General features: G+C 42.8%; 1 protein-coding gene across 2 annotated transcripts in view; it reads right to left on the bottom strand.

Annotated features, from left to right (window-relative positions):
- drosha (drosha ribonuclease III) overlaps positions 1-16,859 on the bottom strand; it is a 104,474-nt gene that overhangs the window by 54,345 nt on the left and 33,270 nt on the right. For both annotated transcript variants that reach the window (XM_039789682.1, XM_039789683.1), the window contains exons 17-20: positions 13,165-13,272; positions 2,990-3,128; positions 2,807-2,867; positions 2,447-2,506 (exon numbers count right to left, since the gene is read on the bottom strand). In XM_039789682.1, coding sequence (XP_039645616.1) covers positions 2,447-2,506; positions 2,807-2,867; positions 2,990-3,128; positions 13,165-13,272 — 368 coding nt within the window. The remainder of the gene's footprint in view (positions 1-2,446; positions 2,507-2,806; positions 2,868-2,989; positions 3,129-13,164; positions 13,273-16,859) is intronic.

Here is a 16,859-nt window from a genome sequence, read left to right on the forward strand (position 1 = left end):
AAATATAACAATACAACATAAATCGCAACATATCTCTTTCACATAGAAAGAGGAAAAATGTGTGCTGGAGAGGTTAGAAACCCATGGGGGGGGGTTGAAATAAACATGAAATAAACTCAATACAGCGACATTTGAATAAGAAAAATAATAATTACAGGCTTAAACTCAAGGCAGGCGATTTGAATAATAAAGATAGAATATTGGGTTACACTTTACTTGAAGGTATCGACATAAGAGTGACATGACACTGAACGGGTCATAAACATTATAAACAAGTCAAACGTTTATGACATAACGCTTCTTTTAGTAAGTGTCATTCCCTTTTTGTCATGACATGTTAGGGTTAGTTTTAGAGTTAGGGTTCATGTGTCATGTGTTCACGACAGTGTCATGTCCCTCTTATGTAGATACCTTTAAATAAAGCGTTACCTAATATTGTTAGATTTATGTTTAACTTGCGTCATCCTGCAATTACCAATTTTGTCAAGACCACCTAATTAATTTCCAGCCTTTCCAGGTCTATGTTGGAACCCAGAAATGGCCTCAGACGCTTCAGTAGTTCCACAGCTGGGTTCCGGGCGAGCTGGTTCCATTTTCATTACGGTCCAGCGTCTCCCTAACCACAGCGTATCATTTGATTTCATTTGAATTAAAACAGACCATTTAATTCAGTCATTTCTAATCAATGCAAAGAGAGGAAAGCAGGTGGTGTTCCGTTTTCCAAAATCACGAGAGGTCCATTTGTCAGGGTATTGTGATCTTAGTGTGAAAACAAAGCACTTGGAATTAATAAAAAAACACTTAGTGTAATGAAAAATAATTAGACCAGAGACTCTTGGTTCACTGGCAAAAGTTTCAGTCAGGCTAGCTGGGCCACATGGCATGCTTCAGGTACAGAAACATTGTTTTTGTACCTCCGTTTTGTTTTTTTGTTTTTTAATCAGGAGCTTTTCCTTTTAAAATAAAGATACGTTCACAAAGAAACTGGCCTTCAAATATATTGGTGCAGCAAACTATCGACCCCACTAACAGTGCAGTGCATCAAGGGCTCATTAAGTGAAGATACAAACTGTAGCTCTCATGTACCTTTCCTCACATGTTCTGCAGCAGTGGTTCTTAACTTTATGGGTTACAAAAAAAAAAAATCCCCAAATCCCATGTGATGTTTACTCACAACACTATGTTCTTGATGCAATTCCAAAGGCGATTTCTAGATTGCCTTTTCAGGCCTTTATCTTTAATAAGCAATACTAATTCTAACACTTACCTAAACTTCCCTTATGAAACATTTACTTTTTCTGAAGAAGGATGAGAAATATTGCACGTGGACTCATTTTTTTTCTTCTTTTTTTAAATATCATGCCGTGACCCCCCCTCTGTTCAACACTAACTCCCTGTGTTGGGGCTATTCAAATGTGCAAAATATACTGCTGGCTGGACAGCAGAGGCACAGATAGCCTCCAAGGGCAGCGCACACTAGAGGTGCACAAGGCTGTTGGCTGGTTCTACTGTACCCATTTAACTGGACAAGAGGCTGATAAATAATTCAGAGGGCCAGAGCGTAGGCCAAGCATGTCTCGTCAGACGCTAACAATCAAAGAAGGAAGGAAGAAGGGGGAAGAGGAAGGAGGGAAAGTGGCAAAACATGCCCAGAGATATCCAAGGGAAACACAGGCTAACCACCTTCTTTGTAACACTGCTCTTGCTGCATAAGAAGCTGAAGCAGTGTCCTGTGTAACCCAGTGTCAGTTCCTATTAAGGTTTAATCCCGCTCCTGAATGTTCACTGTTGTGGAAGTGTTAGCATGGAGGGTTACGAATTAGATTTTGGTAGTAGAAGATACGCTGTTGGGCAAATGGAAGTCACATGAAAATCTATTCTATTTTTCCTTTTTTTTTTTTGCAACTTGTGTGTGAAAAGTACTGCACCCTTTGGGCCAGAGAGAGAAAGCCATTTTCTTATATTTTCATGCAGTAATATCCACACAGGAGAGGAGGTACAGTGGGTAGGAGGGCACTACCTTGCTAGGCAGTGTGTGAGATTAATAATAGCTACATATAATTAGCACTGTGCTTAGGTTAGTGCCGGGCAGCAATGTCCGCACTCACCTGGGAGTCAATAACACAGTCAGCAATCCAGACAGCAATTCCAGACAGCTAATTGCAAGTTGTCATGGAGAATTTCAGGCCATTAAAGGGGGGGTGGGAAGGGTGGGGGAATTACATCCCAGTACCAATTACCAGTAAATCACTGTCTTGAATGAGTCGAAAGTATGGAGAAGAGCGTGGTTGTGACAGACACGGATAGATGTAGACAATGAGAGAGAGGGAGAAATCAAGTTAGAAGGGGGAGAAAGAAACGAGGGGAGAAACGAAAGGCCGATAGTTTTGTAGTCGGCTTCAATTAGCGGCTGCGTCTATCATAGAAGCGCGAGCGCGTTTCTCACCTGGTGAGGAACTCGACAACAGCATCGCCCAGGAACTCCAGTCTCTCGTTGTGATTGATCCTAAAGGTGAGGAGGAGGGGGGGAGATGTGAGGACAGTTGAACAAGAAAGAGAGACTTCAGGCACGCACTATCTCATGCACAGATGCTCAGCTGATCAGCGCTCGCATTCAATAGTAAGTAGCCGTTGCCCTTAAAATTAGCTCATTTCATTTCCCCTGTGATATCGCTTCCTTTCACAGTTAAAGTTAATTTTCTTGTCAGCAGGCCTGCCGGGTAGATTAATCACAAGGGTCGTCCCTTTGATTGCCCCTGTGGTCAGCGATAGCATGAACAGATACGTGTGCCTGCAGGCAGCCTACCTGGAAGGGGAGGGGTCATCCTGCCCCAGACGAGACATGATGTTAATCAACGTGTTGATTCCTGGAAAACAAATCCACCGGGGTGGAGAGGTGAGGGACCGTAGGAGACAAGAAGTCATTTGACAGTAAGAATGGAAACAAGACAATGAGAGAACGGGGGAGACCAAGGCAAAAATGACCCACCCTTCTTCCTCATGTACATGTGGTGGACCTTCCTGTCACCGTACTTGGGCTGGCGGATGCCACAGTTGGAAAGCGAGTTGCGGGCATGGTCCGGATTCATGCCAAAGTTGAGGTGGTGACTGGGGTGAGTCATGGCCAGCTGGAGGAGAGGATAAGGGAGTTAGCAGATTGGAGCAAAGGAACACTTTAACCCATGAAACCTTTCTAGGGAACTCAGGAACTAGCCTCCATTTTGTTTGACAATACTTTGAACGTCAACAAGAAGTGACGTCACCTAGAGTTGGCCAATATATCGATATTATATCGATATCGTGATATGAGACTAGATATCGTCTTAGATTTTGGATATCGTAATATGGCATAAGTGTTGTCTTTTCCTGGTTTTAAAGGCTGCATTACAGTAAAGTGATGTCATTTTGTGAACTTACCAGACTGTTGTAACTGTTCTATTTGCCTTTAACCACTTAATCATTATATCCATTATATCATCATATTACTGATGATCATTTATCAAAAATCTCATTGTGTAAATATTTTGTGAAAGCACCAACAGTTCAATATCGTTGCGGTATCGATAGAGGTATTTGGTCAAAAATATCGTGATATTTGATTTTCTTCATATTTCAGCCCTAAGCACCTTTAAAGGAACACGCCGACTTATTGGGAATTTAGCTTATTCACCGTAACCCCCAGAGATAGATAAGTCGATACATACCCTTCTCATCTCTGTGCGTGCTGCAACGCTGTCTGACGGCTCCAGCATTAGCTTAGCCTAGCACAGATCCTGCAGGTAACTGGTTCCAACTAGCCTACTGCTCCGAATTGTGACAACAGTGACAAAATAACGCCAACATGTTCCTATTTACATGGTGTGATTTGTAAGAGTCTAGCGTGTACAAAAACATCGTAACATGAGACACAGCCATCTTCTATCCGTAAACAAACTGGGAACTATATTCTCAGACAGGCTTGCTGCGAGCATATCACTCGCCCAATAGTACTTATTCTTCCGCCTGAGAATATAGTTCCTGGTTTGTTTACGGTTAGAAGATGGCTGTGTTCATGCTACGTTGTTTTGTACACGCTAATGACTCTACAATCACAACAGTAAATAGGAAATGTGGTTTCTTTTTATTTCGAGCAGTAGGATTACTGGAACATCATTCACCTTCCCTGTTCTGTGATGGGCTGATGCCGCTGGAGACGCAGATCGAACTGATACAGCTACGCAAGGAATAGAAGGGTATATATCGACTTTACTCTAGGATTACTGATATCATACAAGATCCCAATAAGTCGGCGTCATTCTAGCTTCAGTCTGGTTTTACTGTTGGCCCTGTGCTGTATTTCCTACACCCCCCAAAAATGTCTCTGCTCTGGGGATAGTACTTCTTGATGGCCCTGTGGCACAGTTTACAGCACTGACCCTTGCTGGCTGGTCTACTACAAGCCTGGTGGCTGCTACAACTTGTGTACATGTATTCAAAATGTGCGCCGCCATCCCCATATTTCAACGGTGCATCGCCTCCTCCCTCTCTTTGAAAGCTGGCTTTTGGATCCGCCTTCCAGTGTGGCCGTCCAGAAACGACTATAAAACACTTCTGATTTTCAAAGAGTTCAGACAACAAGTTGTGCGGCAGCATCGCAGATGAATGAAACTATATCAATTCTAAAATTCTTGCCTTTGTGGCATTTTCAGTCTCTCATTTCGGCTCGGCTTCCCAACTTCTACTCAAACAACAAGGTCGCTTCTTCCCTTGTCACAAGAGGGCCAAAAAGTGTGCACAGTGAGCAACAAAACTGTCAAACTGACAGCGTTTAGACATCGACGACATGGACCGACCCCCAGGCCCAGTGAAAACCCTCCACACAGCCTGATGCGTTCTATTTCCTCTTTTGGATAATGACTCATCAGATACGGTAACACTGGTCAAAGCAAATCAGAAAAGCAGTTTAATCATGTTGGATCAGCAATCGCTCGAAGGAAAAGAGGAGAGGGAGCTCTTTGCCACGGTGAAGTTGTCTGTAAGAAAATTAATGACTTAAACTTTCAAACCTGTAAAGAGAGGCTAAAGTGGGAATCTACGGTAAAATAACCCTGAAGGAAACGTATTAGTCCACATTCAGCTTTGTTCGAAAAGAGGACAAGAGCGGCTGTGCCTAGAAAGACTGCCGCGGCTCAACGTCTCAAACTCGCTGAGGGAAGAAAAAGGGAAAAGATAGGGCTCAGTAGGATATGTCAAGCCTTTATCAATCTTACATTAGGAGAATGTTAATCTTAGTCCAAAAAAAAAATAAAAAATCCAACTACTCTCCCCCCTGGGCTTGCTTTTCAAAATGCTTGTCTCCTTTCAGCCGACTTCAAATCAATTTCAAGCTCCAATGAGATATATATGTAAAACGTTGACAGAGAGGTTTCAATATTTATAGTTGCTCAAAAGGCCTTCAGCTTTGTAGCACAGAACATAGAAGCGACAAATTCAACAGCAATTGTATTTTTTCTTTGGTTAAGAGGAACAGCATTTTTTTTTATTTATATGTTATTTGACATGACACAAGCAGAAATCTTGCGATTCTCAGCGTCGTCTTGACAGTTTGATAAAAAATATAAATAAAAACAACCACGATGTGTACTTCCAATTTCAACTCCCCCAGTGTGCGATGTCAGACCCAAGTCAATGACTGCCTGCTACACAGCCTCAACTAGCGAGTTGGGTACACTAAAGGAAACGCATCAAGAAAAATACATCAGTTATTCTTGAAACACTGCAGGTCCTTAACAGTTAAGGACAACACCTAACAACAGTACTGGCTTTTAAGCTGAATCTGTTGGGAGGACTGACGTCTGCAACTGTTCCTGTCAGCATAATGACGGCGTAAAGTATCAGAGGGATTTGGATTTAGTGATCATTGCCTCGGCTGCTGCTCGACTGCCTTTGGCTAAACGGGAATAAACATCATCGCTCAGTGGAGAGCAACAGACTAGACTGGAAAGAGTGTTCTTGAAACTTTCTAGGGAAACTGGTGGGCAAACTGCCTGCTTGGCAAGGGGAGCAGACTGGGATCACTTGAAATATCTGAATATTTTTACCCTCTGCGTTTGAATGTAAAATACATGGAGTTCACTTGTAATAAAAAAAAAGAAAAAGTGCTTTACAAAAAAATGTGCCTTTTTTTTCACATTGGTATTTGGATGGCAAACAATCGCACCAGTGAGATCCAACAACCTGCAACAGCCGAAACATGCCAACTGCTTTGGTTGTGTGGTTTGGATATTTATGTGGAACAGAGGCTTAAATATGGAAAAGGAATTTTGAACAATTTAGCCAACTGGCAAAAGTGTAGATCTTCTCTCGAGTATTTAGCCACTTTCGTCGTCATGTTCTTCTCACAATTATGCAAAGTGGCGAGTTAGTTGTATTGCTAGCATGCTAATATGATTGATTTATAGTGTGCTTTGTCAGTGAGGCTATGGTTTAGATTTTGTCTCCGTGCGTGTGACGGTTAGCTGACTAGGCTAATGCTCGGTGTTAGCCAAAGCTTTGCTAAAGGAATACGCCACCGTTTGTTGAAATAGGGCTTATCTTGGCCTACCCTGGCTGTAGATAGGTGGGCCAACGCATTTTTTGTCTCAGTGCAAGTAATTGGGTTATTTTTTTGTCTTTTGTTGGCTCACTTTTACTCACAACATGCTAACCGGCAACATAGGATTCCATTCACTACGCTAAGCTAACTAGCAGCGGCGCTGCCGGTGTTGCACCGGACTAAAACGATGCATGCTCAAATAATGCGTTGGCCCACCTATCTACAGCTAGGGGAGACCGTGATAAGCCCTATTTCAACAAACGGTGGCGTACCCCTTTAACTGCTGGGTCTGTGTCTGCAACACACAACATATTTTAGTCCACGGAGCCATGCCTATTATTATAACATAGGTTAAATATTTCATTAGCTATAAGGAGTATCCACATATTCGCACAGAAATGCATGCAAATATTCAAAGCATGTAAAATGGTATTCAGGCCAGCCCTATTTGAAATAGATGGACACCTCAATCACATGGCTGGGCATGCTTCGCCATGAATAACAAAACTAATAAAATATGCTGGTATTCTTGTACGCGGAGTCACAGCCGCATCTGTGGGGGCACAAAAACAAAAGCATGCAATATCAGAGCCGGGGCCAAGGACTTGTACAGTTAAATTATTGAGATCCTCTGTGATGCCTCTCATTCTGTCAGCATGGGTCAAAAGTGAGGAATGAGGATGAAGCAACAGGGGGTGGGTAGGATTATGAGGGTCTGGCGGATGTGGGAATGCGGGAGCATGTGGCAACCATGAACACATGTCCCTTCAACCCCAACCCCACACGTTTTAAATGTTTAACAGGGAGGATCTCATAAGAGGAGCTTCAAAGGGCCGTGGCTCCACTGCCAGGCGGGGAGGGGGGGTGGGCCTCATGCCACGAGCACAATGCCATTCTGCACTGAAATAGCAGGTATGTTGCTGCACAGAGAATCAAATGATGTTCTCATGGCTTTGCTGATTGAACATAGTACAGTGATGATTAAAATTTAGGACACATGTTCTCCTTGCAGTTTGAATTCACAGATATGCGTTCATTAAAACATTACAGAGAATGAGCAGGAAACAAGCATTGATTCTGTACAGACCCACCAAACTGTGTTCCCCAGACAATCTGCTGCTTTCATCTCTTCTAAGAAAAAATATGGGGAAAAAAAGGGAAATAAATTCTAATTCCTTTAATGCGAGTACAGCTCATTACCCATCAAAGCTGGAACAAAAATTCCCATCCTGAAAATACCAATCCAACTGTCCCAAACTAAGACCGACAGCCAAAGTCCTGTTCCTCTGTAGTAATACTTCTCTAACCCCCCCAATTTCCACCAACAGCGGAATTCTGGCGGATCCGCTCCGGAACGGCGGCGGAGTCAATAGGTTTCCGTTAAAGTTGAAGCAGAAGCTGTGTTCTGACTCCGTCCCAGCTCCGGCGATTTGCAGCCCTCCAGAGCTTCTATTTTTTCTGGACGCCGGAGAGCTCCGCAGCAATTCAGCACAGGGCAGATAGTGCGGGACAGGAAGTTGAGCACAGAAGCAAAATAAAACATCCGGTTAATTTTCAAAATAAAACACTGCACCTTGAAAACGTCATAATGGGCGGAGACAGGCATGAAGTCGGAATGGAAACAAACTGTTGTTAGTTTTGTGGTTCCGTTTATAGAAACTACATCCTGTTATATCGCGCGATCATACGTGAATTTGCGAGATCCCGTGGGTCCTAGTGACTTCAGCTGTTGCCGCAGCCGTTCCGCAACAAATCCGGACCTGGTGGGTATTGAAGGAAGGCGGAGCACGGAGCCAGCACACAGCGCCGCCGTTCCGCAGTTGGTGGAAATATACATAAACTATGTCTTATTGGGGCTGAACTCTGTGTTCAAAATGTCAACATCGAAATATTTCCAAAACTTTAGTGCTGCGTTTGACTATTACTATAATTTGATACATGTTAAGGCGCATCACTGCCTGCTTTTTGTTTAATATTTTGCCAGAAATGTCATTTTCATTTAAAAAAGGCATGTATCCACAACACGCAGTTGCGTAGTAGGGGTGGGCGATATATATCGTTTAAGATAATATCGTCATTGTTGTGTTAACGATGTGCAAATTGACATTATCGAGTATTTAAATTACTTAGAAAAAAACACTTCAAAACACGCATTGGAACCGACTGGAACGCTACACATTCGCTCATGTCAACAAAGATGGCGGCGCGCTATTGTGCAGCGGCTACTAGCTCTCCTGTCGGTGTATATTTATACAAGTACAGCCACACTGAACTAATCAGTATAGGACTACGATACAGCACAGCCGTTATGAGAGCCTTCCAGGCCATTCATAACATCCCGGAGGACATAGCCAGACCGGGCGCTGCGTGGGTTTTTGTCCGCATCTAGCACACCGAGCTAGCTACCGGTGTGCCAGTTTAGCTGGTGATCATGTCAACTGGTGATATTTGCATGAAATCGGTGAATATTCAACAAGGCCCTGCCCTGCGTTCTGCTCTGCCTCCGCCCCTCGAGTGCCAGAGGATCACATTTTCACAAAGTGTTTGCAAGTGAGACCAAATAATGGATATCACTGAAACCATCACCAGTTGATGTGTAATACATGCCCATTTAAGCATTATCCACACAAATACGACACATACTGTATAAACGGAAAAAAATAAAACGAAAAAAATAAAACGCACTAGGGATCTAGCTGAGATTTGAACCTTAGATGTCATGGACAAAACAATTGACAGACTAGCTTCTACATCATCTATACCACTACACTACACACTGCTGAAAAGCTGTTGTGATTTCTATCTATATATTAGACTTTTAGTCTAAATTAACACAGGTTAACATAGGAGAGAAATATACGCCCATGTTAACTGGTGATATCACAATTTAACATGGGCAAATGAAAGCCACGAAACAGTAAAGTAGGTTCATCTTTGCCTCACATACCGAAACCTAACTGATGTACAACAAAGACTCTAGTCACGCTCATTCTGCTCGCCATTTCCGGGTGAGTCCCGACTGTCCTGCATCCGACTGAACATGTCAGGTCGGCCAAAATGAACGCCGACAGCCCCCCAGACTGACGACGGCACAGGACACACCCAACAGACTCGAGTCACCGACCTCGCCAGATTGTCCAACGGCCGATTATCGGCCCCGTGTGTCCCGGCCTTTAGTTGATTGACTGATTTCTGGATCAAGATGATAAAACAGTAATCCAAAGGATAACATGCTAAAGTAAAGCCGGCACGGTCCTTGGTGTTACACACATGAAACAATATACAAGAAGCAAACAAACCGGACTAAAAAGACATTCAATATGAGGAGGGGGATAAAATAAAAAATAAAAAATAAAAAATAAAAAATAAAAAATAAAAAATAAAAAATAAAAAATAAAAAATAAAAAATAAAAATAAATAAATAAAATAAAATGCTGTAAAAAATAAAAATACTCACCTTTTTTCCATAAAAGTTGCTTGACCTGCGTTTTAAAAATCCCTCGTGATGATAGGAGTTTTGTAGCATTAGGCAAACTATTCCATGCCATGATACCAGTGTAAAAGAAAGAATTTTTAGTTTCATTAGTAGCTCTAAGAACTATGCAGGAGCAGATGCTGGCCCTAGTATTATGACTATGCTGCGTGTGGACCATGGTTACATTAGAGCATAAATATTTGGGGGCGTGACCATTAACATTAGTAACCCTGTGCAACTTAAGTCCTCAAAAGGAGAGCACCCAGACCCTATTCAAGAGTTGTTTTCTAGAGCTGGTGGGGTGCATGAAAGGTGAGGCCAAATATAGTATATCTAGTTGGTACCACTCTACCTCCCACACTCCCTTTTCCCTCAGAGTGGACAGTGGGCGTACATGATGGCAGCGCCAAGCTGCTACTTTTCAGCCTGAGCCTGATCAGGCACCGTGTGCTACTTCACGGAGAGCGCCGACTTGGATTTACAGTTCCAGTGGTGGCCGGGTTAGCTCAGTTGGTGGAGCATGTATAGAGGTTTACTCCTTGACGCAGCGGCCGCGGGTTCGACTCCGACCTGCGGCCCTTTCTCCCTCCCATTTCATGTCTTCATCTGATGATGCCCTAAAAAATAATCTTTAAAAAAAATTACAATAAAAGGTTCCAGTGGTGATCGGGATGTCATCCAACTAAAACAAGTCTTTCTGTCCTTGGTTTTTAATCGACAACCGTTCATCCGATCGTCTTCACACATGTACGGCTGTTTTGCTGCTGACGTCCCAAGGAATTTTAGCCTTGAGTGCGAGCCCTTGAGATCTACGGGACCTATTTATTAGTAGTGCTTTACGTACAAACTACCCTATTAACTCTTAGACCGCCGATTGGCATCCTGGCTCGCTACAGTACATTCAAGAGCAGATGAAGAAAGAGAGACCGGAGATGCGACATTGGAACAAACTTCAACAGTTCAAGCATCAGCGATGCAACTGATGTTCCTGGAAATAGCCTCGTCTCAAATAGCTGTTTGTTAGTAAATGACGCATATACTCTAGCATAGCTGGGGGACACAACTGTGTCAGGGCAGGTGCATTTCTCAGGACCCAAGGAAGCGACGTGTCTAATGTAAAGTTGTTTGGATGAGCGGTTCTCGAGGAATTTTCAAGCGGCAACACCGGAGGCCAAGACCGTTCCAAACAGGTACATTTTGAAGGGGCACTGCACTACTGGCAATAGAACTCAACAAAACCTTCTTAAAAACCTCTCACACCATTGCTTAAACATAAAACACTCTTCACAACATTTACAACACTCCCTCTCTATAGCTAAACATAGTGCTATATCTACTTTTTAGAGCCAAATTTCAAGTCTCAGGCAACTTATATAAACTCAAAAGACTTTTCAGTGGAGTATTCTTTAAAAGAACAGTGTTATGACACCCATACTGTCTGTGGTTTTGAAAATCTTTTCATTCACCCATACATTATATACAGCTAAACCTAAATTAATTCAGAGCACACAAACAACAAATCAAAGCACAATTCATTTATAATGCAATCGCAGAGTGCTACCGGATTCTCTCATGTTAGAAACGAATAAACCGCCGGTGGAAAACAATCAACTCATTAAGTGTGATCATCTTCTCAGAGAGGAGGCAAATGGAAAGTGATGGCCGATCTGAAATCAGTTTTGACTCGGAGAGGGCTGTTTGAACAAGCACCGTTGCACTACTGCAGCCGTTCTGTCCAAACCTTTCTGGGCAGAAAGTGTGTGTGCTATGGGACATTAGCTGCTGGTGTGTGTGTGTGTGTGTGTGTGTGTGTGTGTGTGTGTGTGTGTGTGTGTGTGTGTGTGTGTGTGTGTGTGTGTGTGTGTGTGTGTAGTAGATGAGGAAGGTGCTGTAAGCTCAGCAATGATGGCTACCTACTTGGGCCATTTTAGTCCCAGTAGTGTTGAATTGCTGACAGCCATTGCTTTATATACACACACACACACACACACACACACAAACAGTAATGTCATGGTATTAACACCTCAGTGGACAGAGTTGCGATGCAGTCAGACAGGCAACACACACTGCAGAGGCCTGTGTGCGAGCTGTCATGATCAAAGTGATTGTTTTTCATTTGTTTGTTTGTCTCTTTTGGAATTTGAAGGAACTGAATGAGAAAGAGGGGAGGGACTAATCCATTAACTTCTCTCCCAAGAGACAGAGATGTCAAGATCAAATGGGCGTCTCCTCAATGAAAGTGCTGCAGCTCGTCGGCCGCCGGCTGGCCTCACAGCAGGTCAGTGTTTCCTTTTTTTTTTTAGCACTCGTAATGACAGGTCATCATTATATATACTACAAAAAGCCCAATTGTTGATCGATACGTGCAACACGCAGACACATAAACACACAGAGCACTGAGCAGTCGCACGCACGCACGCACGCACACACACACACACACACACACACACACACACACACACACACACACACACACACACACACACACACACACACACACACACACACACACACACACACACAGCCTTGAGCAAATCTTAATGCATCCTTTCCCTTTTTAACTATGTATGGGCTACAACACATTGATTTCTTATGTATCAGGTTATGACAGCTCTTCAATATTGCTGGAGGCAGCCGTGGGGGGGCTTACTCCAAGAGCACACAGCTTGAGGCTGCAGACCTGACAGGGGAGAGCTGGCATTACGGAGGAGGCTGCTGTTGTCCTGACTTCTGTCACTGCGACTCACAGCAGACCTGTGCTGCCCGTTGCAGAGAAATGACTCAGGCCGGTGTGTGGGTTACCTTAGCTGACTCCTGAGCCCCCGTTTCCACCTCAACTATCCCTGCAGAGGTGGAATGGGCACAGTAATGAGGCAAACGCTGCCTCCCTGGATCTCTGCGCACAAGACGCTCCTGCACAAAATATTCACTTTATTTATTTATTTTTAAATCGGGCTATAGACTGGGCCGTGCCTAAAAGAACCGCAGGGATTTGCCTACCCATATCTATCCTGTTAGTTTATCAACTATGCCAGCCTTTAAATAATGCAGCTTGGTTTGGGGGAAAAGAGTCACATCGCTTTGTAAGTAAGGAGCTGTCGTGGCTGTGCATTACCTGAAGGAGGCAGCGCTCCTTGAAGACGTAGCCAATGAGAGCGTCCAGGTGCATCAGACACTGGTGGTACCGGATATGATGGGTGAGGACAGGCAGCATCATGGCGTGCTGTGGAGGACAGAGAGAATTGGCAAACAGGGCAAGACAAAATTGGAAAGGGGAAGAAACAGGAAGAGATAGTAATGAAGGATCGTGCCTTATATGAAAGAAGAGTAAGGGGAGCGCGTTTTGAGAGAACATGTGATGAAGAGTTTGCGAGAAAGAAAGGGAGAGAGTTGATAGAGGGAACAGGCAGGGAGAAATCAATCAGCCAGTCATTATTTATTAAGTGGTGCACTGCAACAGAGAGATGAAATAATCAAAAACCCAATCGCTGCACTGTGAGAGGGAATGACAGAAAGGAGGGGAATTCACATTTGGACAGGACAGTCAAATCGAAGACCATTTCACATTGTTGACACGCTTACATTCGGACAAACACTGACAGCCCCCCCTGACCCTCATATATTGAATGGGGAAAAAAAAGTTTTGAGTGCGACAAAGTGAAGGAAAAGTGAAACTGGAGGGCGAGGAGGAGGTGGTGGTTGATGAGTTGTGAGTGAAGTGAGAACAAGAGAATGAACAGCAAAGGAAAAATAAGCAGTGGTCAGCAAATTAGTGCGACAGTCAGAGAGCCAATCTACAGAATCATTAGGGGAGGCTTATCAAGTGGCTGAGAAAGTGTAGCAAAGGCTGGTGTACACACATTAACCCCGTGCCACCACATGAGAGAGGAGGGAGTCATGCATGTTTTAATTAATGCTACTGGGGAGGGTGAGCCCGAGGCCCGGCGGCTACAAGCGGTGCCGCTACGTAGCCCTGGGGCCATCACAGGGGCCGTGGTGACACACTCCCCAGGCCTTGTTAAGCAGCCAATTAACAAAGCCGGGCCCTGCTCGTGTCTACAGCTCCTGACCTGTTCTGATGACTGCCGGAGAGACTTAGTGTGTGTGTGTGTGTGTGTGTGTGTGTGTGTGTGTGTGTGTGTGTGTGTGTAGAGCGGCAAAGTGGGCGGCTGTTAGAGTTGATTCTCTGGTAATTAAAAAGGTGGGGAATCTCTTAATTTACTGTCACGGATGACGTTTGGGCAGTTTGGACACCGTCCAACCGGACCGGCGGCCTGAATTTTCTTTTCCCCTGGCTGAAATATTGCGAGCACGTATTTTAAATTGCGCTTTAACTCACTATATCAGAATTTAATTCACTGGAATGTAATAAAATGCTTTTGCCAACTTGTTTTCCAATTTAATCACAACCATTTGTTTCGTACAGAATACAAAAAAAGAAACTGAACGTTAACACTGATGTACACCGTTATCTTGTGCAATAGAGATGTCATTGTAAGACGTACTCACTTCAACGTATTTGAAGAGATTTTATTAGGCAACATATATCCAGCAATGCCAAGTATTAAAGCAATTAAAATTTGCAGTAGCGATATAATCGAACTTCCTACCTACTTACCTGCGAATCAAATAGAGGTAGAGGTGTATTCCTTCATGCTCTGCCTGGATTATGTGGTATATATGTAGGCTGATTAGAGTAAGTGATGGTAAATAAATGCACCACACTGTTGAAGTGAAGACCCACCCACGGTTATTATCTCTGATGTAGAAGGAAAAACAAGCTGCCTTGTTAAATCGACTGATGGCCTTCATATGGATGTGATCAGGGACACACACAAAAAAGGCAGGAAGACAGTGCAGGTGAAACGCAGAGAATCAAAAAATAAACATTCAAATATAAACATGATGAATACATGTTGGGTAGCCTGGTCCTTGACAGAGCCTTTGAGGTGAAACAATCTTGGTGTAGCCTAGTGACGTCAGTGACGAGGGGGGTTGATTTTGTTCCGAATAGAGTGCCTGCTTTTGGAATCGAGAAACTATGGGGCTAGTATTGCCGTTACATCTCACTGTGTCACACGTTGTGCAGAGTGTACCACCGCAGTTCGAACTGAAATTATTCATGAACCAATTAGTCGTAGCAGTACAGCTTGAAGCAAATATAATTGGGCGGCAATTATGGATCGGATACTTCCTTGCAAGACCTTGCTGTAGGAGAGGTCTGGTTGGCGAGGCTAGAACTTTCTGTCATTCCTCTCCAAATGTGAGCATGGGTATCGGCTGTAGGCTATCCTCGCCGCATACAGGAATAGAGGATGTGTTCAGAGAACAAGGTGTGAAACGCTGATGGCAATTATTTTCTGAGTAACAGACAGAAAATATCGGAAAAGACAGTAAATAAAAGACTTATGAAGTAAAGCATACAAGTCCATTTCATTACTCCGACAAATGCAGCTCTGTATATTTCAGTGGGCACAGCATGGCACTAATTCATTCAGGGTTATGGTTCAAGTCTAATTAGGGCCACCTATGCTAAATTGTATGAACGCATGGAACTGTGAGCTGCATAAGTTGTCCCACTTCCCCTGAAATCCAGATAACATATAGACCGTATGAAGATTAAATTCCATCCTGGTTTGTTTGATTGCTAATAAGTGCATGCAGAGAGATAACGGTACATTCACTGTTGCCGGACTGACTGGTGGTGAAGTGGTACATAAATAAAATGTCAGGTCTGAGACATTACTTAATGAAGGGTATGGTTGCTCAGGCTCTGTGGGAGTCCACTTTCCTTACACTGATTTTGACACCTGAATAGAGAAGTGACACAACGTGTGGAAAGATCACAAGTATCTGGACTGTGTCGATCGGAGCGGAAGTAGTGCTGTATGCATGTATGGGCAAATTTAAAGGATCATTGCGATGTATTACAAAGTCTTTATTTTTTTTTATTTTTTTTTAGGAGGTTAAAAAAAAGAAAAGAAAAAAAGAATCAATAATATTCTCGCACTGCCCAGGAAAATAGAACCGGGAATGTAATAAGGCAGCATTGTTTTTTAAATATGACCATAGCACTTAGAATCTGTCTGCCCTGCATTGGCTCTCGTCGGTTTATTATTGATTTGTATCTTTTATTGATACCTTCTCAGGCTGTTCCTGGTCTGGCTGCTGTTTAGAATGCTGAGACTCTGACCCTATAGATACCAGAGCATGATCTCAGATTCAGTCTTAAAAGTCACAGCAAAGTACAGATTGGTGTTAAACCCAACCTCTGAAACGGTCTGACTACAGAGCTTGATCGACAAACAATTAATTATTTAAAGTCAATTGTTAATTTTTTTCTTATAAATTTCCTGAGAATTTAACAAATAAATAAAAATGAAACTCATTTTTAAATTTAAATGTATATATATATATATATATATATATATATATATATATATATATACACACACACACACACATATATATCACACACATATATATCGACACACACATACACATATACATACATATATACACACATATATATACATACATATACACACATATATATAATGCACACATACATACATATACATACATATACACACACATATATATACATACATATACACACATATACATACATACACACACATAAACACATACACACACACACACACATATATACATATACATACACACATATATATACACATACATACATACACACATATACACATACACACACACACACATACACACACACACACAACAAAAATACACACACACACACACAGACACAAAACACACACAAAAAAAAGAGAA

Source organism: Perca fluviatilis, chromosome 22, assembly GCF_010015445.1.
Source record: "Perca fluviatilis chromosome 22, GENO_Pfluv_1.0, whole genome shotgun sequence".
NCBI lineage: Eukaryota > Metazoa > Chordata > Actinopteri > Perciformes > Percidae > Perca > Perca fluviatilis.